This window comes from Myotis lucifugus, unplaced genomic scaffold, assembly GCF_000147115.1.
Source record: "Myotis lucifugus unplaced genomic scaffold, Myoluc2.0 scaffold_15, whole genome shotgun sequence".
In the NCBI taxonomy this organism is placed as follows: Eukaryota; Metazoa; Chordata; class Mammalia; order Chiroptera; family Vespertilionidae; genus Myotis; species Myotis lucifugus.
The window spans coordinates 1,601,419-1,626,574 of record NW_005871063.1 but is presented as its reverse complement, the minus strand read 5'-3'; the positions used below and the strand labels follow the sequence as shown (position 1 = coordinate 1,626,574).

Below are 25,156 nucleotides of genomic sequence, written 5' to 3'. Positions count from 1 at the left end.
GGAAAAGAACAAAGTCTAATTATATTCAATATAGAAATAACTCACCTCAGGCAAAAATCAATTCATTCTAAAACCATAAAGTCACTTTTATATGCATACACAATACACGTGAAGATCAAATACTGCAAATCTTTAACCAAGGCAAGTAAAAGTTAGAGAAAAAGAAATACAACTGCAATCAGAATTTTGTGTTAGTCTTAATCCTTATTAGATCCATATTCCTGAGTGAGTCTTGCACACTCATATATATATATATGTGTATCAAGGGAAAAGTGGTACGTAGGAAAGGCAGTGTGGTGTAGTGCTTATAGTTCTGCCACTTATCTCCTATGTGACACTTAACATGATGCCCTTCCTTTTCCTTATATATAAACTGGGAACAGTAACAGTACTGATCTCTAAGAGTTACTGTGGGATCAAATGAGTTAATACATGTAAAGAATAGTGCCTAGGATGGTAGGCACTATATAACTGTTAGCTATTATTAATATTAATCATATAGTAATAAAGTATATATAGCCAAGTAAAACAATTCTCTAATGAAGAAAATGGAAGAAACAAAACCCTAGAGTCTTTATACCAACTGGTCTGCCAACAAACTACTCAGGACTAGGAATCTAGAAAATCTAGGAAGCTTGCCTTTTAAAACAATACTGACTTAGATGTTAATATAAAAGTAAATCAACCAGAAAGTCTCTTTATGGAATTCATTGATTCTCTTGATGCCATCATCTTATATACTTCTTGATTTAGAAATAGCATTTTGAAAAGCCATAGGCTGTAAGAGTTTAATATATTTGTTAAAGAAAAAATGTTTAATAAACCAACATAAAAAAAAATCAAAATGGTTTTAAGCTCTGTGGAAAAACAGATATAATAAGATGATGGTCACTGTGAATCTTAGCTGTTAATTTCAAATATAAATATGTATTTTTATTGTAAGAAAAGGTTTTGTTAAAGAGAAAAATTAGTATGAAACACAACAGCAAAATTAGAGATATGCTAGTTGGTTGAAAGTCCAAGTGTCACCAATTTTTGGAGTTGTAAATTTAACACCCAAAGATTGGCCATGCAATTGTATAAACACACCTGATCCACGTGCTGCATCGATTGCAGCATCTACTAGTCCTATGAGAATAGAAAAACAAAAAACAAAACAAAAACAAAAAAAAACACACACAAAATATAATTTACTATTTTCTATTTTCTAAAATAGGACACACAAAAAGAATTAAAAGTAAAAGGTGAACCATTGAATATTAATGGTAACACTTTGACACATGCCAGTGTTTCTTAATTTTACACATATGAGCCATATACTTTCCATATTAAAAATTCCAACTCTAGCCTTGGCCGCTGTTGCAAAATGGTTAGAGCATTGGCCTGTGTACCAAAGGGTCTCTGGTTTGATTCCCAGTCAAGGGCATGTACCTGGGTTGCAGGTTTGATCCCTGACTCCACTTGGGGTATGCGTGGGAGGCAACCAATTGATATGTCTCTCTCATGCTGATGTTTCTCCCTCTCTCTCAAAAAATCATGAAAAAAATATTCTTGGGTGAAGATTAACAACAACAACAACAAATCCAATCCTAAACTTGTTTTGAACAAATTTGAGCAACCAAATTACATATATTACAAAAATGTATGTTGTATTTCTCAACTAGTAAAACTACACACAATTCCAACAGCTTGTAAAATATAAAAGTGAGGATATAATAAAAAGGATTTAAAGTTCCATTGTTACAAAGACTGACATTTATGTTTTTACTATTAAACACACTTTACTTCAAGATGTTACCTACTTTCTTACTGAACAAAAGATTAAAATTCATACATTCTTTGAACTCCTACTTAGATTAAACTAGATGTCAGTCTATTTTTAACAGCCACTGACCTTTTCAAGCTATTCTCTTGTAGGCCAAAATCCACCCCCACCTGCTCACTACTAATACCAGATCAGTGCTCTTCATTCATTACTTAATCCAAGTATACATTTTTGCTGCCTATCTGCTATTAAAAGAACTGAATCTTACTGAATTTAAAAAATATCCTGCCTCATTATGTGCAGCTTTCTCTTGAAGCAGAGGTTTAAAGAAAAAAGAACTATCTTTTCCTGTTAAAACTTGCCAAAGGGGGGGGGGAATTCTGATCCCACATATTTGGCTAGTAAGACATTTACCAATAAGGTGGATTTTCTTATAAATTTTTGATCTCTACATAAAGTACGTGAATAATGGCACTGAAAGGGGGAAAAAGCCACCTTGAACTTTTAAGGAATGTTTCATACAAAGTCTAAGAATACATACGCTGTTCGACTGGGCCTGCTTCTGCTTTCATAGCCTCCTTCTGTCTGCACAGCAATTCTCTTTCTTCCTGGATCTGCTGTTGCTCTGCTTCCAATTCTTGTAACCTGTTACTTGCACATAACAACTCCTGCTCAAGTCGATCTATTATATCAGCTTTTTCCTGAATTTGCCTTTCATAAAGGGTTTTTTCATCTGCATAGCCATCAATGACACCTATAAGATAAAATTAACAGGAAATGGGATTATTACTTATTTCAAATTATACCGTTAGGTTTTATATAAATAAAAGGGGTGTACTGCTAGCAAAACTAAACCACTCCAAATTATTAGCAGTCTTGAATGAATTTGCTGCTGCTGATAGCAACTGTAGTATGTTCAATGCAGCTTTTTTTCTTGTTAACCATTATACCTAAATATGAAATTCCTCTGAACTTTCTGTGCTAATGTATCACATCATGTGGGTTTAACTTACTTTATTAAACACATATAAATAGATAGGTTCCTGGAAACCTATATATAAATCAAATGCTTATGAACTGAATCACATTTTAAATTTACTAGAGAAAGTTGATATTTAAGTGATTCTACAAGGCCAACACCCAGCACAGCAGGGTGCAATATAAACAGCCTGGGGCTTTACAGGCTTAAAGCCTGGCATCACCATTTAATGGTGAGTGACCCTGAAAAATCATTAATATCTTAGCTTCCGTTTCCTCATCTTTAAATTACAAGAGTTGTCTTAGGATGGTGGGATTATGGTAACAATCTACCATCACCCATTTCTGTATTTTCTAAAAATTTTTATACATTCTATAATTCTATTAAGTACTTTTTATAATTAAAATATATATAGTTTTAAAAACTGTTTGAAGCAATTTGAAGACAAATTACATCTACTTTTTAATGGTCACTCTAAATTAGAGTAGATTACTGGTTTCCAAACCTGGCTTGCGTCAAAATCTCTATATTTAGACTAGAAATTTCCCACCCTCAGTTGCCAATGGCAAGTTGCTCACCTTCAGCCTTACTAAGCTCCACAGCCAGCTGCTCTCTGGCCCTGGACTCCTCATGGAGGCGCTCTCGCAGTTCTTCTTGGCACTTAAGGGACTCTGTCGCTTCTCGTTTCTGTCTAAATGACTCACGCATCAACTCTGTCTGTGTAACCCTTGCATGTTCGAGCTAAACGAGAAGGGAAAGTATACATGAAGGAAAACAACTAGTGTTGGTAATACCAATGTCATTCCCCATTAAAGCTTTCAAAAAGAGATTTTAAATAAGAGTAAAGGCATACAATACTTGTTGAACTGTACTCATTTAATATTTTTAGTACATGCTAACATTAGTAGGTGGGATAAACAAGTAGATTAGCTGTGTACAACTTTCAATAAAAGATGTATTCTAGTTTAACAGAAAATTGCTTCTTTTGTAAATAAACCACTTTACATGACAAGATCTGTATTCTATTGTATAAAGAGACATAAAAGTAAATAAGACATAGGTTCTTTTTGTATTTGATAAATAATTTTATGTAACTATGTGTTCTATGATACTTTATTTTTTATATTTACATTTATTTATTAATTGTGACTCCTACTGCACACTGTGAGGAACTAATAATATATGATTAAATACAATGATCCATGAACAAAATCACAGTGGCAAAACAAAATGAAATTACATTTATAACTCATGTTTTAACTAAAAGCCTTGTTTCTATCCATTTGTGAAACAACTACAAGATTCTATATGGTTATTCTGTTTCTTTTCAAAACCTTAGAACACAGAGGCATTATCCAAAACACAGTCCCCTTAAAATGCTGTCACTGGCACACAATAACTATGTGCCAAAAAAATTTTTAAGATAAAAGCCTTGTTTCTATCCATTTGTGAAACAACTACAAGATTCTATATGGTTATTCTGTTTCTTTTCAAAACCTTAGAACACAGAGGCATTATCCAAAACACAGTCCCCTTAAAATGCTGTCACTGGCACACAATAACTATGTGCCAAAAAAATTTTTAAGATGACAAGATAACACTCAAGTATTGTACAGACTCAAGGCCAAAGCTCTCAAAAAAAAAAAAAAAAAAAAGAAAGAAAGAAAGAAAAAGAGATCACCGTTACCAGCTGCATGAAACTACAGAAAAGCACTTGTCTCTGACTTAGTTTTCTGGGCTACTGACTGCTAATCTATTCTTATTGAATCAACTACATGGGAAAAAAATTGGGCTCAAATTGAATACTTAGTTCTAGATCAGTGGTTCTCAACCTTCCTAATGCCGCGACCCTTTAATACAGTTCCTCATGTTGTGGTGACCCCAACCATAAAATTATTTTCGTTGCTACTTCATAACTGTAATGTTGCTACTGTTATGAATTGTAATGTAAATATCTGATATGCAGGATGTATTTTCATTGTTACAAATTGAACATAATTAAAGCATAGTGATTAATCACAAAAACAATATGTAATTATATATGTGTTTTCCGATGGTCTTAGGCGACCCCTGTGAAAGGGTCGTTCGACCCCCAAAGGGGTCGCAACCCACAGGTTGAGAACCGCTGTTCTAGATGATTAACACTATTAAATTTTTTTTAAAAGCAATGACCACATACATTAGTAACAGGCTCACAACAATGTCATAAGAATTTGTAAATTTATATATAAAGTACTAAGTATATTAAAAATATTACCATGTCTTAAGCTTAAGATAGGAATCAAATGTAGTGGTTTCTGATTTATAGTCAGGTATCAATAATGTATTATAAAATTATAATATTTAAGAATACTTTTATTTTTAAAGACATCTACCTGGTCTTCACATCTGAGTGGTATTTGCCATAGCAAATAGATTTTAGAGTTACTAAATAAAACTTTTTATTGTCACTCTAAATCAATTTCTAAAATATCTTGTATGCAATCATTCAATTTAAGACTCATAATGAAAAATAAGCATACATTTTAAATCAAATATTTCCTAAAATATATATAATATGTTGCTACCTCAACAAAGATAAAATTATATGTTTTTACTTTAGACTGATAAGAGTACTTTCCTTTAAATGTGGATAACTAATATGCATTAATTTTTATTAATATTAATTTTTATTATAAAGAAACATTGTCATAAAGTATGAACTATTTTTTATATAACTACTCTCCCTGAATTTTTAGCCACAGCAAATATTTAAAAAATATATCAATTATTTCTACATGTACATATGTTTTCCTGAAAATATTAACTGGTTCCCTGATAAATACATGAAATCACTAAAAGAGTTCAAAGCTCTAACTAAAAAGAATATGAGTCTTTTTCCTTTTTCAAATTTACTGTACAAATGCAACAGAGTACTTGCAACAAAATACTTACTTTTAGATAAGAAATTAAGTAAGTCTTTGCTTCTATATTCTACTTCTTGACAGGATCTAAGCCAGCCTTAAAGTGCACTTAACTGTTTGCCATAATACCACAAGAAATAACAAAAATGTTGGAAGAATCAAATACAGTAAATTTGGACAACAAATTTCATTATCATGCAGATGGCACCCGAACTTTGTTGGAATAAGAGATTCCCTTCAAATGTTCACCTAGACACTTTCTACTTAAAAAAAAAACCTCTTCTATCCAGTTGAGGTATTATTTATCCCTAATACCTATGTAATACCTAGTACTTACTAAATATGAAATTTCATAATCAATATTTTCAAATAATTTAAGAAACCTATCATTACATTGAAATATGTATAAAGCATCAGTAAATATTCTGTCACTTTAATATAAAAGTTTCAGGGTCGGTAACAAAACTGTTCTGAAAACCATCTGGCTTGTTAAATATTAGCTAGTATATTATAGTTAGTCATTAAAGCCATAAAAAGTGCTGAGTAACCAGTAGCTACACTGAATAACTTGTAGTGAATCATTCACAACATATTTAAATCAAGTGAACCTGAAATACCAACCTATGTTAAATAGGTGTATCCTGAACAATGTTTATAAAAACAAAAAAAAAAAAAAAAAAAAAAAAAAAAGGTTTTTCCTCACAGGATTAGTAGGCATATGAAAACACTGAAAATAAAGTTTCTTAGAAAGTTAGCAAAAAAAATTAAATTAGAATTCAGGTCTCCTTTTTCCTTGTCTGAAACTATGGCCAATATGCCATATGCTTGTTAAACATTTCCTAATTGACTCCATAACAATTCACTTAGCTACTTTAGGTTTCACAATGCCCGTTTCCTCAAATGGTTCCATTTTTACATCATAAATATATAAAAGCAAGATTCTTCAGGACAAGCCAAGATCTTTGAAAACAGCTTGTCTGGCCCGGGAGAACTGTAATATTATCTCATTCTGCTTTCGTAGATAAAAAATGTAGTCAAGTTGGGTTCCGAGACCAAATTTAGCCCTTCAATACATCCAGGATGAATAAGAGATAGTAACACACCAAATAACAAAACAAGATTCTATTCCGTTTATCCTTACTAAAAGCATTTAAACTTCATTTCTCACTGTACATTTTTTAAAAAAAACTAAATGTATTAAAACAGTATAAACTAAAAATAAAAGTATAAAAAATCAAATATTTTATACTTACTGAATAAGGAGGGGTAGGCAGTGAAATTTTAGAAATAAGCTTTAATATGTGCCCATTTCTTTTATGAATAAAATGAAAAATAGAAGTATTAATAATTACTGAGTTATTTTCATCCAAATGTTCACATAGAGGAAATGGATGTGGTAAAGGCACACGAGATTCGACCTCATAAATGTCTTCATCTTGTTCTTCCAACCATGAGCCACTGAGTTTGACAGTTGCCAAATAGGTCCTGTAAGAATCCATTCTAGGAGATGCAGCTGCCAATGTTCCTTATTTATCAGTTTTCCATTACATTAAAAATTCTTTTTAAGTTTATCAAGACATACCATAGCAGTATAAAAATTTCTTTTTAGCACTATCCAATAAACATTATAAAGCTAATTCATAAAAAACTGAACAAAAAAAACCCCCACAAACCTAAAAAAACACCTAGATCTTTTAGTCAACAACAAAACGAAACAAAAATAAAAGCAAGCAAACAACTTTTAAACTAGATTAACTAAATCCTTGAAGAATGAAAGAATAAAAATATAAATATCAACCTGGCTGAGCAATAAAACTGCTTTCAGTATCAAATATGTCTGTGAAATAAATAACCCTTCCAAGCCGATCCTGGCAGGGAAGGTCAAGTTTTAAATCTCCATAGTAGCAGTCTTGAGAAATGCAGTTGCAACATTATCTCCCTTGTTCTTGTTGCTTCACTCAATTCAAAAGTAAAACCTCTTCTGAACTGAGCTATTCAAATAGCCTTTCACACTGCGCCAAAGGATTCTAGTCAGTGTCCCCTGAGGAAAAGGTCAGAACAGAGGGTGTGGTTTAATGTCTTTACCTATAGGTACTCTGACAGGTGGAATGTGAATTACTACGCCCACAAACAGGCCTGCCGAACAGGATTCAAGTTCCATGTAAGAGCTTTGAAAAGGGTATTTAGATAAGTTATAATGCTTCTGAGATAAGCTAGTGTTTTTCCATCCCATTAAAATTTTTGTTTAATTTAAAAATGTGAAACCACATTACCAATGAGTTCTGCAACTAAATGAAATAATCATAATTATTTCTGGAAAACTAAGTACTTCTTTTTGATATTTTCTTAGAAATAATACTCATTCTTTTAAGCAGTTACTAGAATACAGGGTGGGGTAAAGCAGTTTTACAGAGTTTATTCTTGTATTATTATTTATTAATTATTGTATTATTTTCCTTACAAACAACAATAATCCTATTTTTGTCCCACCCCTGTATAGATAGTCCAGTTATAACCTATTTCCACATTGAATTGTTTATAGAGTGAATATTAACAAAAAAAAACACCTCTTTTGAAAAGCTACATAGTTGGTAATTATATCACATAAGATACACTACACTCTTAACTAAAACTTAAAAGCACAAGTTGTACATAATAGCCTTCTTGTAGCTCAAAAAAACCTGGGCAATAGTGAATAAACCAGCTACTCAAAGTTTTAAAAGATGAGCAACTTACTTTTCAATTAAAAGATCCTCAAAAGTGAGAGTTGTTTTTAAATAAGTGAAAAAACTTTTATTGTGGTGCCTTTTCTGTATCTAGTAACTAAATATTCTAAACCCATAAAACTTTTATCTTTAATGGAAAACCCCATATTAAAGCAAGGCGGTATTATTAACAAAAATCCATCTTATAGCTGTTTTCACCACACAAAATTGTTAGAGGAGCCAATACTCAAGGCTAATAATTAGAGCAGAGAAAATGAGATTTTTCTACAGAAAGCCCAGAATCTACAGGGAGATGGTTTGTGGCAAGGAAGGGGCAGCTGCCTCTTACAATTCTGGATTAATTAATGACAAATTTCTTATATGAACCCTCCCGTTAGTTGTCTGAACATCTGTACAAGATGGAGACGTAATCCTACCACTGCTGCAGCTAAAGGTGACATTACTGGGATTCAGCAGAAAAAAATCATCAGCATTATGGCCACTCAGCTTTATGAACTGGTGGGACTCATGCTGAGCATGTGAAATACCTCTCAAAATACTCTTTCTGGGCTCCCTTTGCAAATTACAGTTTATTTGGATACTCTGAATTAGAATAATTCAAGATAGATATGTATGTGTGTGTGTATTTAATTTTAGAAAGCACATAAGACACTTTGAAATAAAAAAGTTAAAATGACTTCGATTATTTAGGACACCCCTTTAATTATCCAGACTAGTTCATTATCTCCAGGTTTCAGATAATCAAGATTTTAATGTATATTTGAAGACTTAATTTGTGGTACAGTTATGTTTCCCAAACTAAGTAGTTTGTACAAACTAGGTTATTTGTACAACCTCAAGCTATTTAACCTTTCCCCCCAGAACTATTTCCATCAAATTGTAAAATATTTCTGTTGTTCTCCTTTGGATTTTTATTTACTTATTTCTCTAATGATAATGAATACTGGATACAATTCCCCAACTAATGCTTATAAAAGCACATTGGGGACAATGCTAATGGCAAAATGTTTCAACAAAAAAATGACAAAACAAAATCCTAACTTGTACTGCTGCTTCATCCTCAGGAAAAGTCTCTTTTTTTGAGAAAATACAGAAACATGAAGTTTAGGACCCACCATTCTTTAAAATGATAATAAATTCAAGAGAGTTGCCTACAATAACAATCACTCCGTGAGAGTACATTCTTTATTCATTCATTTCTTCCAAGGACTTAGGAATCTCTTGGTAAATAATCTTCTGTGGCTCTCAATAGTATCTCTGGGTTCTGAAAACTTTGTGAAATACTATTCCTACAGAACAGACTGATTTCTATTTTCACCTGACCCCAACAATCAAGACTCTGAAGCCACACTCTCAAAGATAATGTTCTACAGAACCACAGAGAGACTACTGAATAAGGAGTAGGTTAAAGAAATTTATCTTTCTAAGGGTTTGAGGATAGTCTCTAAGTCCTTTTCTTCATATTATAATGACAGCTATCATAAATAGGAAACTGCAGTGGGCTGAATATAAGCCCAATTTTATAGTAGCCTGTTTGGGCAAAAGAGAAGTTTAATCCATCATAATAAATGTATTATTATATGGATTTGGACATACCACTGGGCAAGTCACTTGTCAAATCAAATACATAAAGTAAAATACTACTACAATAGATATTATGAAATCAGCCTATAAGGCAGATGCCCTAATAGTAAGAAAATGCTTACTAGTTATTTTATTTTTAATTATTTAAAAAAACATATTTATTGATTTTTTTTGGGGGGGTAACATCGGTCAATAATCTGTCATAATGAACATATAGGTTTCAGGTGTGGGTTTTTATGTTACAAGGTCTATATATTGCACTGTGTGCCCACCACCCAAAGTCAAATCTTCTCCTGTCACCATATATTAGAGAGAGGAAGGGAAAGGGAGAGAGGGGGAGAGGGAGAGACAGAGCAAGAAAAACATTGATTGGTTGTCTCACTCATGTGCCCCAAACCGGGGATCAAACCTGTAACCTGGGTATGTGCCATGACTAGAAATCAAGCCCGAGACTCTTTGGTACAGGGCTGATGCTCCAACTACTGAGCAGCACACCCCGGCCAGGACCCAGTTCAACATTTTAAAAATAAATAAGTGAATTTACTTCATTTTAATAGAAAATAATTTTTAAAATTCTGCATAGAGTAACTTAAGAGACAACTATCATACATGGTATATAAATTTTATAGACAGAGAACATTGCAATTTGTTATAAATACCTTGCTCTAAAAATTTCTATAAAAACTAGAAGCCCAGCGCACGGAATTGCGCAGCCCCACCCACCCATGCGGCCTGGCTGTGCTCACAGCCCCACCCACCCGCGCCGGTCTTTGGTCATTACGGTGTTAGGGCCACAGTCCTTTTATAATATTGATATTATTTTAATGTAGAAACTGTCCTACGCTCTAATTTCCTAATAAGAGATAGTCTGAAAAGTGAAGTAATCAATTCATATTTGTGAAAAGGATGTGAAAATCATGTAAAGAAATGAAAAGTGAAGTAATCGATTCATATTTGTGAAAAGGATGTGAAAATCATGTAAAGAAATTGTAGGTCTGATTTATTCATATTATAATAGTAATGTTATGACATACTAGAGCATATAGTTTGTTTTTGGGATAATATATACTATTCCTTCAAATGAATTATATATATTATACTGGAATATTTCATATAATGGTGAAGTTAAAAACCTCTTTTGGTATAAAAAAAGTAACATGAAAGAGTTTAGAAAATCTGAAAATTAAAACAACATTCAATTTTAGACCTAGAATAATCTGTCAGCACATTATATTTTATCACCTAAAAAGAAGACTATGGATACCAGTGTTGGTTGTCACAAAGACAACCAATTATTATTATTATTTTTAAAGTTTTAAATCTACTTTAGAGAGAGAGGAAGGGAGAGAGAGAGACATGGATGTGAGAGAAACATTGATCGGTTGCCTCCCACATGCACCCTGATTGGAGATCAAACCCTCAATCTACATATGTGCCCTGACTAGGAATGGAACCACTGACCTTTTGGTGAATGGGACAATGCTCAAAGAACTGAGCAACACTGGCCAGGGCAAGATAACCAATTATTAACAGGGAGCCTAACTAAATTTCTGGACTGTAGAGAGAAATCATTTAGTTGTTCCTTGGCTTAAAAGAAAACCTACTACAAACTCAGTATATATTAGTAATATAAGGAGGTTACCTGACTACTGGTTTCACTTATGGCTTCCAGGAGTTTTTCAACTGCTGCTTGTAGTCGAGAGCTAATATTCAGCATAAGTTCTTCATTTTCAGGATCTATTTCAGTTCCAGCAAAACCACTCCTCATGAGCCGTTGTGATAGCTCTGTTCCTTCTTCAGTTACTTCTGACCACACGCTACTGTCATTTCTTGGCATATCACCTCCAGAATAAGATGGTATAGACTCATCTGTAACTAGAGCAATATTTTAAAGGCATAAATAAATTATAATTGATAATTATAATTAAACAAGTTTACAAAATAAAATAAACACTTGACATCATTGAAACTACGAAGGTCTTTTAACAACAATGCAACAAAATAAAGTAGACTAATACAGAATATTATTTGATAACCAAATAGGTAAAAATGAGAAAGATAATGTTATGCTAATAGGGTTTTGCAGAAATTAGTATTTGGGTTATTTAGCACTTTTTTCTTTGATAAAAACTTTTAAAACAACCTCCAACAGATATTTACTAACTGCCTACCATGCAGGGTTTACTAAGTAATGGAGATATAAAGTGATGATAGCTGGATCCATCCTCAAGGAGTTTACATACAGTATAAGAAGAAAATAAAAACATACACACCCACACGAAAAGCAAAACATTGTACAGTAGGTTGTTTCAGATGGAAGGACAGAAGTGCCTGATTTGGTCTGCAGCAGACCCTTTGATTTCTGAGCACACTGGGCAGCATCACCTACTCCAGCTGGGCCATAAAAGAGACTGAGATCTTTTTGCAGCTTGCTACTTTTATAAGCAACATGCTTACCGGGAAGAGGTTAGACTAATGAGCAGTTCTAATTTAAATATGGACTTATGCATATACATTATTCTTATTTCTTATGTAAAGAAAATTGAGTTTACTTGGGCAGAAGATAAGCTTTGGAAGTATTTAAACTAAAATAAAAGCATAGATTATCCATCACTGCCATGGAATACAGTACTAAATGTGGCAACAATAATACAACCCAACAATGAAATTTCCTGAAGAGGAATCACCTATTCTTTTATTATACACCAGAGGCCCAGTGCACAGATTTGTGCACTGGTGGGGTCCTGCGGCCTGGCCTGCACCCTCTCGCAATCTGGGACCCCTTGGGGGATGTCAGACTGCTGGTTTCGGCCCGATTCCCATAAGCCAGGCCGAGGGACCCCACCAGTACACGGATTCATGCACCGGGCTTCTAGCATGCATATAAGATCTTTGGTTAATCTCTTCCTGTCCTCCCCCTCCCCCTTTACCTCTGAAATTCATCAGTCTGTTCCATGTTTCCATGCCTATGCGTTGAACATCTGCCTCCTGGTGGTCAGTGCACATCATAGCTACCGGTTGAACGGTTGCTTAGGCTTTTATACATATAGACTAGAGACCCAGTGCACGAAATTCATGCATGGGGGGGTGTGTGTCCCTCAGTCCAGCCTGCACCCTCTCACATTCCGGGATATCCCTCTCCCAATCCAGGACCACTGGCTCCTAACCTCTTGCCTGCCTGCCTGTCTGATCGCCCCTAACCACTCTGCCTGCCTGCCTCATCACCCCTAACCACTCGTCTGCCTGCCTGATCGCCCTTAACCACTCTGCCTGCCTGCCTGCCTGATCACTCTTAATTGCTCACCTGTCTGCCTGATCACCCCTAACTGTCTCTGCCTGCCTGCCTGATCGCCCCTAACCACTCTGCCTGCCTGCCTGATGCCCCTAACTGCTCACCTGCCTGCCTGCCTGATCACCCCTAACTGCTCACCTGCCTGCCTGGTCACCCCTAACTGCCTCTGCCTCGGTCCCCACCACTGTGGCTTCGTCCAGAAGGATGTCCGGAATGACGTCTGGAAGGTTGTTCAGCTGTCTGGTCTAATTAGCATATTACGCTTTTATTATTATAGATAGGGCATATTTCTTATCAGTAATTGTATGAAGTTAACAAATTAAAAGCACAGGAAACTAATTTTCAAAATATGTGGAATTAACATTCACTTTGAAATAGTACAGCCAGGAGAATAAGAGCTATTTATTAAAAAATCTTGCTAATGTAGCTTATGCCACACTGAGTTATCTTAATCTCACGTACTAACAATATCAGATGCAGTTTCAGACACAATATCTGAATTCAGCACAATTCAGTATTTACTAAGCATTTCTTCTGTATAAGTCACTGGCAGAAAAGTGCAAAACTGCATTCTAGGAAATGATTTTAAATGTTTGCTATTACACAGCTTTATCTAGTTCTTGGAGTAAGAGTTAATACAATTTTCACTTTGTATTTTTATTCTCAAAATTAAAAAATAGACAACAACTAGACTGGTATTTACTTATATTATTCCAAATATTTAAAATGGAATGTCTTAATAGGGATATTTTATACATATTTATGAGCTCAAATGATGCTGGCATTCGAAATTAATTCAGATAAAGCACAGTATAATGTATACCAAATTAAAGTACTCTAGAAAATAAATGATGTTTTTAAAAAAGCTATGGAAGCAAGAAATACTAATGGCTTACAACAGGTGTTTAAAAAAAATATTTATGGCCCAGCCGGCATGGCTCAGTGATTGAGCATGGACCTATGAACCAGGAGGTTACGGTTCGATTCCCAGTCTGGGCATGTGCCCAGTTGTGGGCTTGATCCCCAGTGTGGGGTGTGTAGGAACCAACCAATCAATGATTCTCTCTCGTAATTGATGTTTCTCTCTCTCTGCCTCTCCCTTCTTCTCTGAAATCAATAATAATATATTTTAAAAAGATACTTATGTTGTATAGTTAGTTACTTTACCTGAGGAATTAAATGCATTCTAGTGAATTTTCTTTATAATGGATATAGAACATGATGAGTCTGAGGAAAAAGAATAATCTGATGGAAAGTCAAGGCTTTATGGGGTGAGAGTATGTGGATAAGTGAGGATGAGGTAAGGGGAAGAGAAAAAGAAGGCAGCTGGAAAGTAGGCTGGATCTAAGTTGTGAATGGTCTTACCTTTCATAGGAAACTGGGTTTTCGCTATTAATAATGGGGAGGTAAATACTTTTTTTGAGCAGGAAGATAATATCCAATCTGCGAATTAGGAAGCAAAATGCAGAGGAAGGACTGGAGAAGAACTTGATTGGAAGGCTATTTCAATTGCCCAGATGAGAAGTGTTGAAGACATGAAATAAGGTGAAGGCAGTTGGGTGGAGGCTGGGTAGAGGTGGGCAAAGGAGGAAAATGGGGGGCTTCTGTAATACTGCCAACAATGAAAATAAATTTTAAAAAAGATGCAGGAAGATTGGGCACAGGTTGGAAAAGACAACGTGTAAGACAAGGGAGGAAGAAAGCAGTAAAAAGATGACTCTGGATTTCTAGCTTACTTGAGTCTTAGATGACAGAAGACTCATTACTGAGCAATCAGGAGAAAGTATATAGTGTAATCATGAAAAATAAGTCTGAAGTGTTAATGGACTATGCAGAGGAGAAGTCAACTTTTGGAAATTTGGGTCCATAGAGATTTAGGAGTCACCTGTAGAAAGGTGACAGTCAAAATCTTGGAAGTGGGTACATTTATTTTAGGAGCAATAGTCACTGAAAGAAGTAGGACAAATAAAGTTGGAGCCTCTGTATATCATAAGCTAACAAAAGCTTATGAAAAAAAAATCAGAGGAAGACAGGAGCGATATTCCAGGAGACGAGAATGTTTCAAAAAGGTACAGATTTCAATGTCATTTGTCTAGAAAGTCAAATAGGACAAGGACTGGGAGATGGCACTGGATTTGACAACTGGGTGGCCACTGTTGTCCTCTGAGACAGCATCTTTGGTACTGTAGGAACAGAAACCAATGCTAGTGGAGGTAGGAGCCAGTCTAATCTCTCATCAAATCTGTTGAGGTTTACATTGAGATGGGAAAGCAAAGCTGGGAAAAACCAACACACACTTTTCTTTTTTCAGAGGGAAAAAAATTAGTGGTGAGGAGAAGATTGAAGATACTGTGTATTACATGGAGCAAATCTCAAGCACAAAATAACAGAGGATATATAAAACAAAAATGACTTATAAAAGGCCACTGAATGTTAATTTTTTAAAATGTATAATGAACAAAGTAGATATTAATGTACCTAGAAAAAAATGGAGATATCAACTAGCTTAATGTATTTTATTAACATTTTGAAGATATAAACAAAAATAATCTGAGTATGTTCCAAAGAATAAATAAAACTTTTTGTTTATTCCCATGAAATAAAGGAGTGAGAAAGACATCAAGCTTATACTTTATTTGTAATAATTAGTTTTGAGGGGAAATGAGAGAATAATATAAATCAACAGGGCAATTTCATAAAATGCCAACAGAAATTTCCGAATAGTCAGTTTGGTGTATAGATTCATGATTTCAGATATGTGAACTGTAGGGCACGGCTGTAGGGTTAAGCCTCGGACTGACCTGTTGGCAAAGCCACAAACAAGTCCCAGCTTAGAGGGCACAGTCCTCTTAGCATAATTAGGCTTGACCTTATGACTCTCCCGAGATGTTATCTGGGAAGCTAATGGGCTGAGGGAGATGTAGCAAGTGCTGCCAAAACAAGTGAAACTCACAAGAACACTGTAACTATGGTGACCACTACCTTGTTTATCTCTGGCTATAAAATAAAGGCTCAGCTTGCCTCTGGTTTTTCTCTGTGGCCTCATCCAGGCACAGGAAGATCCACTTAGACCCAGCTTATTCTCTTTGTCTGTCATTTCTTCATCCTTCTTAAACTGGACCGGAGGGCCGGAACAAAAGCATGGATGGAGTGTTTGTGTGAACTAATATAAATTCAAAGTAAACATCATTACATAAAAGGGTACGGTCTTTTTTTTTTTTTTTTTTTTTTAGTTTTATTCATTTCAAACGGGCTTTCTCTGTGGCCTCATCCAGGCACAGGAAGATCCACTTAGACCCAGCTTATTCTCTTTGTCTGTCATTTCTTCATCCTTCACCACCCTCACTCAGGCTTTCGAACCCTTGGCTGAGCTGGCTCGGCACAGTGAACCACTCATCTGTATCTTAAAATTAGCAGATAATGGCCCAGCCGGCATGGCTTAGTGGTTGAGCGCTGACCTATGAACCAGGAGGTCACAGTTCCCTTCCTGGTCAGGGCACATGCTTGGGTTGCAGGCTCGATCCTCAGTGTGGGGCGTGCAGGAGGCAGTCAGCTTATTAATAATTCTCTTTCATCATTGATATTCCTATCTCTCTCTCCCTCTCCCTTCCTTCCTCTCTGAAATCAATAAAAATATATTTTTAAAATAGCAGATAATGATTATTCAAAAATCCTTTAGTTATTTACTTTATGGATTATACCATGTTCATTCCATACACATAAGCAGCTTCTCAGGTTAAAGCAGGGTGGGTGATTAATAGAGCATTTCTCTGCCCCAATGGCCTTCAGAAGATCTCTATGGCTCTAATTGGAAACCACTGACTCGAGTTGGACTCTCATACCTGACAGATGAAAAAACTCAACTGAAGCCCCGGGAGATAAGAGATTTGCTCAAGGTCACAGTGAGCTAGATCAAGAATCAAGGGCTTCTAGTTACTAATCCAGTATTCTTTCCAAAAGGAAGTGGCAGCAAATGAGATTTGATTTTTGGCTTCCTAAGGGAGGGTGTATACATTTGACTGGTGAACCGTCACAGTGCAAGCCTCAAGGAAAGTTTTCTTTCAACACATTCTGGGAGAACTAATTTTTATGAACTAGTCTAATATTCACTCAAGTTCAAGTGATTTCATATTGGCTCAAAATGTCCCTTCAATTTCATAAACTAGGTTATTCTTATGAGGAAGCAAACATTAAAAAAATCAATTATTTGTTTTTTTAGAGTTAACAAGTCCATACATGTTTAAAATTTAAACAAGTTCAGACATGAAGACTGAAAATAGATCACAAGTGCTACCTATAACCAAAGTCATATATAAAAATGGAAAAGCAGAAGTTGCTTCATAATCAGATTAAGAATGAACTTTTTCTGTTATATAAGACAATAAATATTTTGAAAGTCAGAAATGCAATAATGCATCCTTAAAATATGAAGGAAGGTCAGAAATAATTCTTACATATGAAACACTGTGTCAATATTTCAATGCCAATATTTTCTTCAAAGTTTATGAGAAAATTAAATTATAAATTCTATTAATTCAATACTTCCTTTGAGACAGGTCAGTAAAGAAGCTAGGAAAATTCCTTGGCAAGTGAAATGGGGAAACTGAGACACCTGAACGAACTGGTCAACCAATTTAAATCCAGATAATAAGTAGCAAGGTCTTATTTACACATTTTAGACCAAACTGGGGCAGACTCGCCTTGGTCAGGTCCCTCTTTGGTGACATTCTTTGAAGGTGAAACTGACCAGAGGATGACCCTGACCACTCTATATGCTCATTTTGATGCATCAGCACATTAAAGGACACACCTGTAAAGCTGATGAACATTTTATTGAGATCCTCCTGAGACCTCCTCTAAAATTCCCACCTTTAGAAAACCCTTAAGACAAAGGACCCAGCATGCGTACTCTCTAGAGCAGTGGTTCTCAACCTGTGGGTTGCCAACCTGTGGGTCTCGACCCTTTGGGGGTTGAACGACCCTTTCACAGGGGTTGCCTAAGACCATTGGAAAACACATATATAATTACATATTGTTTTTGTGATTAATCACTATGCTTTAATTATGTTCAATTTGTAACAATGAAAATACATCCTGCATATCAGATATTTACATTAGGATTCATAACAGTAGCAACATTACAGTTATGAAGTAGCAACGAAAATAATTTTATGGTTGGGGGTCACCACAACATGAGGAACTGTATTAAAGGGTCGCGGCATTAGGAAGGTTGAGAACCACTGGTCTAGAGCATGCCTGCACTTTCTTTCTTTAGGTGTGCATCTTTGCTTTCTTTCTCCTAAGCTCCAAAACAAAAAACCCCAGTACATATCACTTAATAGATCTAAAAAAAGACTACCATATCATTGTTAAACATAAAAAACAAAGACTAAGTAATTAAATGATAAATAAACATTATAACCAATGATACTAAAAACAGCAAAATTCTTATCTCTGCTATAATATTGTACACACTGTATTTCTTAATTTTTCCTCTTATATCTTAATATTGCTCTTTCAGAATCTTTTAAATAATTAAAATTTTAAAAGGCTTAATCCATTCAAGTGCACACAGAGTGGTTTTAAGTAAAAATTAAGTACTATGAGTTTATCTTGCCTTGAATTGAAATCTCAGTATCTACTTCACTAGACTGTGAATTGCTATAAAGCAGAGGGCATAGAGAAACTGCTCAATAAATGTTTATAGAATTTGTCTGATAAGAACTGCTTAGAACTAAAAAGCTACTGTATTATTGGCTATCTTAAAGTAGGAAGCAGACATATTTAATCTATAAAGGGGTATGTAGATGTAACCATGCAAGAAAATAGATCAGATGTCCTTGCAGATCTGCTTTCTCATAGAAAATGAACATAAACACAATCCTCTGTGCTTGCATTAAATTACCAACTTATTCCTTTTTATAACTATGAGAATACTGCTCTGAAGAGAGTTTGCTGTCTTTTAATAAATACTCTTTCCTGAGCATTTCAGCAACCACCTTGAAAAAGGTGTAAGAGAACTGCTATCAAAGCACAAAGTATTTTGTACTCTACAGAACATTCCTCAGAGTGTGTCTTTTGAATATAGTTTAGTTTAGGTCTTAGCAGAATAGCAAATCCCCCCTCCCAGATGATTAAGTAAAAGCTGTTTATAAAATAACTTTCAAAAATGCATAATTTGATAAACACTCTTACAAAGAAACCAAGAAAATACTACCTAATTCTTTCATATATATCAAGTTTCATTTGAAGAAATAAAATAGCCCTTGATTGAGAGCTTAGAGTAAAGTTGATTAGAAAAATACTTCTCACAACGTTTGATAAGAATGAATTTGAAAGCAGTTTTAAAATATAGTATTATTTCAGGTCTTATTGCTAAAAGCAGCGTTTAAAATTATCTTTGACTTTGAGTTGTTTTATATTAATTTTACTTAAAGTTCCAAATCAAGTTTTTTCTGCACTTAGAAACATGCAACTGGCCAACTTGTAATTAGGCAAACTTTCTGTTAGTGGCATGGATAATTTCCTTCTCACATGAAATTTAAACAGAACACTCTCAAAAACTGCATAAACTGGCATTTTTAGAATGTCAGCCTCTAACTGGGGAGAAATGATTAGTTGTGGCATGGAAGTGAAGCATGGGCTTGATTTTCTGATCCAAGAGCCAGACTATTTCTCTCCACTTGACAAAAACTTTCTCCCCTTCTAATTTCCTGACTCCCTCTACAGTAAGAAACAAGGAATAAAAAAATAGGAGAGACTGGAGGTCAGCAATATGAAAGTCAGAAATTCAAAGAAGAGCCTAACCCACACAGCTGAAAAAAGGTAGGAAGGCAGCTATGTCATGTCAGGACCTAATTTCTGGATCCACACATATTCTGCCATATTTCACACCACTTTTCCAAAAGGAAGAAATAGTGTAACAGAGGATTGTTCAAAGATAAATTTAAACCTTGGATTTCTTATAAAAACTTTCTTCTAATCATATCAACAGATATGTGAAACTGTTGTTTGATTCTTAAAAGCTCTTTATTTCTGATCTCTCCTTTATTTATAGGGTGGTTGCAAGATATTGTGTAAACCTCCTGGTTACTGGTAAGAATCCTGAGTGGTGATGTAAAATTTTTCTTTTATTAGTGGTAAAATTAAACATCCTCTGATTTATGTAGCACAGCAGTAACCCTGAGTATATATAATGACAACTCTAAGACACCACTTGTAAATGCTATACAATAATGGTGTTTTGAGAACAGTGGCTCTAAAGCATTTGTGTTTGGAGGTCTTTTTGGTTTTGGCCACTTTATTTTCAATACATAGCAAAGTGCCTTGAACTGTAAGATTTATTGATGATGATAATAACAGTTTCAACAGAATATAAAGCTAGTACCTCCTGTGTGTTCCTCATGAACACGCGACTTTATAGGTGCTTCTGCTTCTGACCTCCATATCAGGTTGGCAGGTGACTGGCCTTTACTAGATCTATCCAGAATACCAAGGACATGGCGGCCAATTGTTTCTTCAACAGCCGCTGTTGTCTTTACAACTTCTAAGAGGATCTTCAGAAGTCTGTTATTAGCTTTCTGGAGTGCATACCTGTAGAGATAAAGAAACATTTATTAAAATGTTAAATCTTCTAAAAATCAAACACTTTGCTTATGTCTCCAAAAAAGTGAACTACAAAATATCTGACTTGAAAAATAAGGTATCAGAAGATCCTCTCTATTAAAATAATATGCAATAGCACCTACAATGAAGTGCTTTTTAAAAAAAATTCTTTTATACATTTAAAAATTTCCAGATTAAAAAAAAATTTAAGGAGATGCAAAAGTTGTGGTAGTACCCAACCCAAGTATATGTAAGTTACGAGATGGTAATACCACTCATGGTTATTCATATATGTTTTACATTGTGCCAAAGAATACATTTTAAAATGTAATTTTAAAAATCCACTGGAAAAAAATTGTGTATTTATATATCTTAATTGTGATGATCTAGTTGGTTAAATTGGCATAGACCTATTTTTAAAAGGGTCTACTGTGAAATTTCACTATCTACTAACACCAGAGGGAATATCATAGGCCAGTGGTCAGCAAACTCATTAGTCAACAGAGCCAAATATCAACAGTACAACGATTGAAATTTCTTTTGAGAGCCAAATTTTTAAAACTTAAACTATATAGGTAGGTACATTGTTATTAACTTAATTAGGGTACTCCTAAGGCTTAAGAAGAGCCACACTCAAGGGGCCAAAGAGCCGCAGTTTGCCGACCACGGTCACAGGCCATTATATCTACTCCAGAGACAGAAATTTCTCAAGTTACATATACCACCCTCATTTCAACCAGTAGAAGGAACCTAGTTTCAGCCAAATGATATTAATGTGTGTTTCTCTTTTATAAAAACTCTTATTTAAAAAAAATCAGAAAATACTGCTAACCATCCACCAAAATATCTCAGCACTCAGAGATACCACTATTAAACATTTTAACACCTATCTTTCTAGACTTTTCCCACCATCTCTCTCATACATATATTTTAAATGGAATTATCCTGGACAAACTACTTTGGTAAGCTTTCTATTTTGCTTAACATTAACATCTTTCCATGTCAAGAAATATAATGCCAGAAATGGTGATTCAGAAGATGTTCTGATGAACCTTCTGGACTAATTAAACAATTCTCGTGTCTTAACAGCTTAATTCAACAAAGGTACTGCAGGGGCAAACTTAGTATTTCATACATGTAAACAAAATAAGAGACTTTCATGGAAAAGATCCTCTGCCTTAACACAGCTTTCTCTCTGTTTCATACTGAACGACCACCAATAATCAGGTTAAAGGATATCTGTTTTCACAGGCACATGACATAACTATTTTAAGACAAGGTAATAAATGCATAATTTTTCCTTTAGTATTTGTCAAGTGAACAGGCAGATCTATTTTTGCACCTAGATCAAGTTCTCTGCTTACATAAGCAAGGATGTTAAAAATAAAACTAAATAATTTAGTTAGTAGAGTAAGTCAAGGGTTTTATTTCTTTAACTTTTCCTGAAATTTTGTTCAAGCCCCAAATACCCCAAGACTAAAATATTTTGAAAACATTTCTATATAAGAGAAATAATTAAAATTAATATGATGGCAAAAAGAAATGAATATGAATACTAATTTATCAGCACTCACCACAAAAAATCCTAATAATTAAACACTGCATAATTTAAAAAATATACCTAATTGAGATAAAATTACTTTATCTCAATTACAAAATAAACATTTATTTTATAATTATAAAATAAACATGTTGTTTATTTTATATTGCCATGGTAGCTCTAATTTTCATACACTGTCTTTCTTGTTTGAGTTCCATACTGACTGTGTTCCATACTGATGATCCAATGGGGAAGCCAAAATCTTAGGGGCCAAATTCCTCCATGCAAGCTGAGGAAGGAGGTTAGGAGGACACAAAGGGTTGACAATCACAGAAATTAGAAAAGGAGGAAATTAAATTAGTAGATATTAGTTTTAATTTAAAATTAAAGAAATTGTTTTCATTTGAATAAAACAAATTTTAAAATATTGTGCTTAAAATCCTTAATATTAATTGGGATAACTATTCTCATTTATATTTTACATTTTTATACTAACTTCTACAAAAATCAAAGTAAGGAAAAGTTTTGTTAACATCAGATCATTAATTTGTTCCTCTGTAAAACTGGGATATGGATGAAAAATTCTCATGTGGCCCAGCCAATGTAGCTCAGTAGTTGAGCGTCGACCTATGAAACAGGAGGTCATGGTTCCATTCCTGGTCAGGGCATATGCCTGGGTTGCAAGGCTTGATCCCCAGTAGGGCCATGTAGGAGGCAGCCAACCAATGGTTCTCTCTCATCATTGATATTTCTATCTCTCTCTCTCCCTTTCCCTTCCTCTCTGAAATCAATAAAAAATATATTTTTAAAAAAGTTCTCATCTGTTATGCAGTAAATAATGCATGAAAGCTACATGTGGACTATCATACTTAATTTTTTTTTCTCATCATGAACACACCAAGGGGTAGCTTATACTGAATTCATGTCCATCCAGTGAAGGAATAAAACCACAAATACAATTTTGTTTTTTTAGTATAAAAATGCCTTATGAGCAAAATAAAATTAATCCAGAAATGTTCAACAACCAAATGATGTTGTAACATTTACTAAGTTAAGTATCTGATCAGTATCTGTTAAAAATTACTTTACATACAAAAAATTTAAATGCTTGTCTATTTAAATGAACAGAAACTGTTACTCTTTACATACAAAATATAATGTACAAATAAAAGAAATATACAAGATAAAAATAAGGACAAATATAATTTATAACATTGGAACAACTATTTTAATTCATTTCTGTGTTAAAAAAAATACACATTCTGTATACCTTTCATTGGACAGAACAGCAGGAGGCACATCTTCAAGTTTCCTGTCCAATTCCTTTTCTTTAAAGGTCTGTTCCTCAACTTCCCCTTGCTTTTCATTTTCCTCCTGTGTAAGTTTGTGTAAAGGTAGAGAGGACAAGATCGAAAGAAAACCTGTCATCTTGGAAATAGCATGTCATTCCTTTATACTGTTACAAAGTGAAACAGAAACCTTTACATGCAGAATAGATAATGTACAAAATAATATTTAACTATATTTTATCAAGAGATTAGCATTATCAAAAAAAGATAAAAGACTCTACAGATGAAAAAATTTCAGTAGGTTCAAGCTAATGCATGCTATAGTGCAACAATAAAGTATGTTAGCCTGCTCGGTGAGACGACAGTTGCTCCTAGCAATGTCAGATTCAAATTACTTACATAGAATGTAAGGCATCTTAACTCCACCTATCTTACATGTAAGCAATCACAAATATTTTAAGTGCAATGCCAATGAAGGACACATTTCACAACAACAACAAAGACAAACAAATCCTACTGCATTGTTGATCCATTGCTCCTAGATAGGTCAAAGTCCATACTACCTGTGTTTGCGTACTGCTGTTGCGCAGCTCACAACACAGCTTCTCTCTTCCAGCTAGAGACAGCTGCTTTAGTGCTTCCAGCTCCTCTAAAAGCACCCTCTCTCTCTCTGAAACCAGGTTTTCATTATCTATTGAGGATCTCTAAATAAGAAAAAAGGTCATGAGAGAATATTGTTTGCGACAGAAAATAAAGGCAGAAATATTAAGCAGGTTTGTTTTAACCCCCTGGGACCAATAGACCCTAGTTCTACCTATGATTCATATCCCATGATAAGGGGTTAAAAGCATTTATAAAGTTCAATGCAAAATTTGTAAGAACAAAAAAACAAAAAAAAGCTAATTAAGCCTAAATATTTAGGAATTTATGCAACTGAAATATTATTTTATATGCCAATTTTGCATTGAAAATTCAGAAGTTTAAATTTACAAAATGCAATGAAGAAAAGCAAAATTAATTTTTCCAAATGACTTATGAACTCCCAATTTCCTATATTTGGAAGAACATATTAAGAGTTGTTTATTTCTTATTTCTCCTAATAGCTAAGTTCCCCAAATTAAATAAATGTTTTAGTAAGAACTTTTATATAAATATTTCTTGCTTTTCTGCAATGATTTTGAGAGTATATTATATATAGCAATTGATAAGAATCCAGCTCCCAAATACCAAGGAGTATGTAAATTTAGCCAAGAAAGGGATAAGAACGTTATGTAAATTTGCATTTCTCAAATCAAGAAGAGATGTTTCCCTGGACAAAGATCCAGAAACATACCACTTCAGATTTCTATTCATGATTTAAAAGGCAGATTAAGGACAGATAAAGATAAACCTTGGAGATGTTAATTGGTGACTCACAAAACTATATAAATAAATATGGGAAACTGAATATTAACTGCACCTCAGCACAAAAAA

The 25,156-nt window shown here is 34.2% G+C and overlaps 1 protein-coding gene across 15 annotated transcripts in view; it reads right to left on the bottom strand.

The window, feature by feature from the left end:
* The window catches only part of AKAP9 (A-kinase anchoring protein 9), a 123,416-nt gene that overhangs the window by 37,249 nt on the left and 61,011 nt on the right, over positions 1-25,156 (bottom strand). For 12 of the 15 annotated variants that reach the window (XM_023750681.1, XM_023750688.1, XM_023750682.1 and 9 more), the window contains 7 exons: positions 24,247-24,387; positions 23,665-23,768; positions 20,637-20,842; positions 11,600-11,832; positions 3,323-3,485; positions 2,307-2,519; positions 1,090-1,128 (listed from right to left, as the gene is read on the bottom strand). In XM_023750681.1, the coding sequence (XP_023606449.1) occupies positions 1,090-1,128; positions 2,307-2,519; positions 3,323-3,485; positions 11,600-11,832; positions 20,637-20,842; positions 23,665-23,768; positions 24,247-24,387 (1,099 nt within the window). The remainder of the gene's footprint in view (positions 1-1,089; positions 1,129-2,306; positions 2,520-3,322; positions 3,486-11,599; positions 11,833-20,636; positions 20,843-23,664; positions 23,769-24,246; positions 24,388-25,156) is intronic. The other 3 variants (XM_023750683.1, XM_014452384.2, XM_023750689.1) reach the window with 2 other exon arrangements.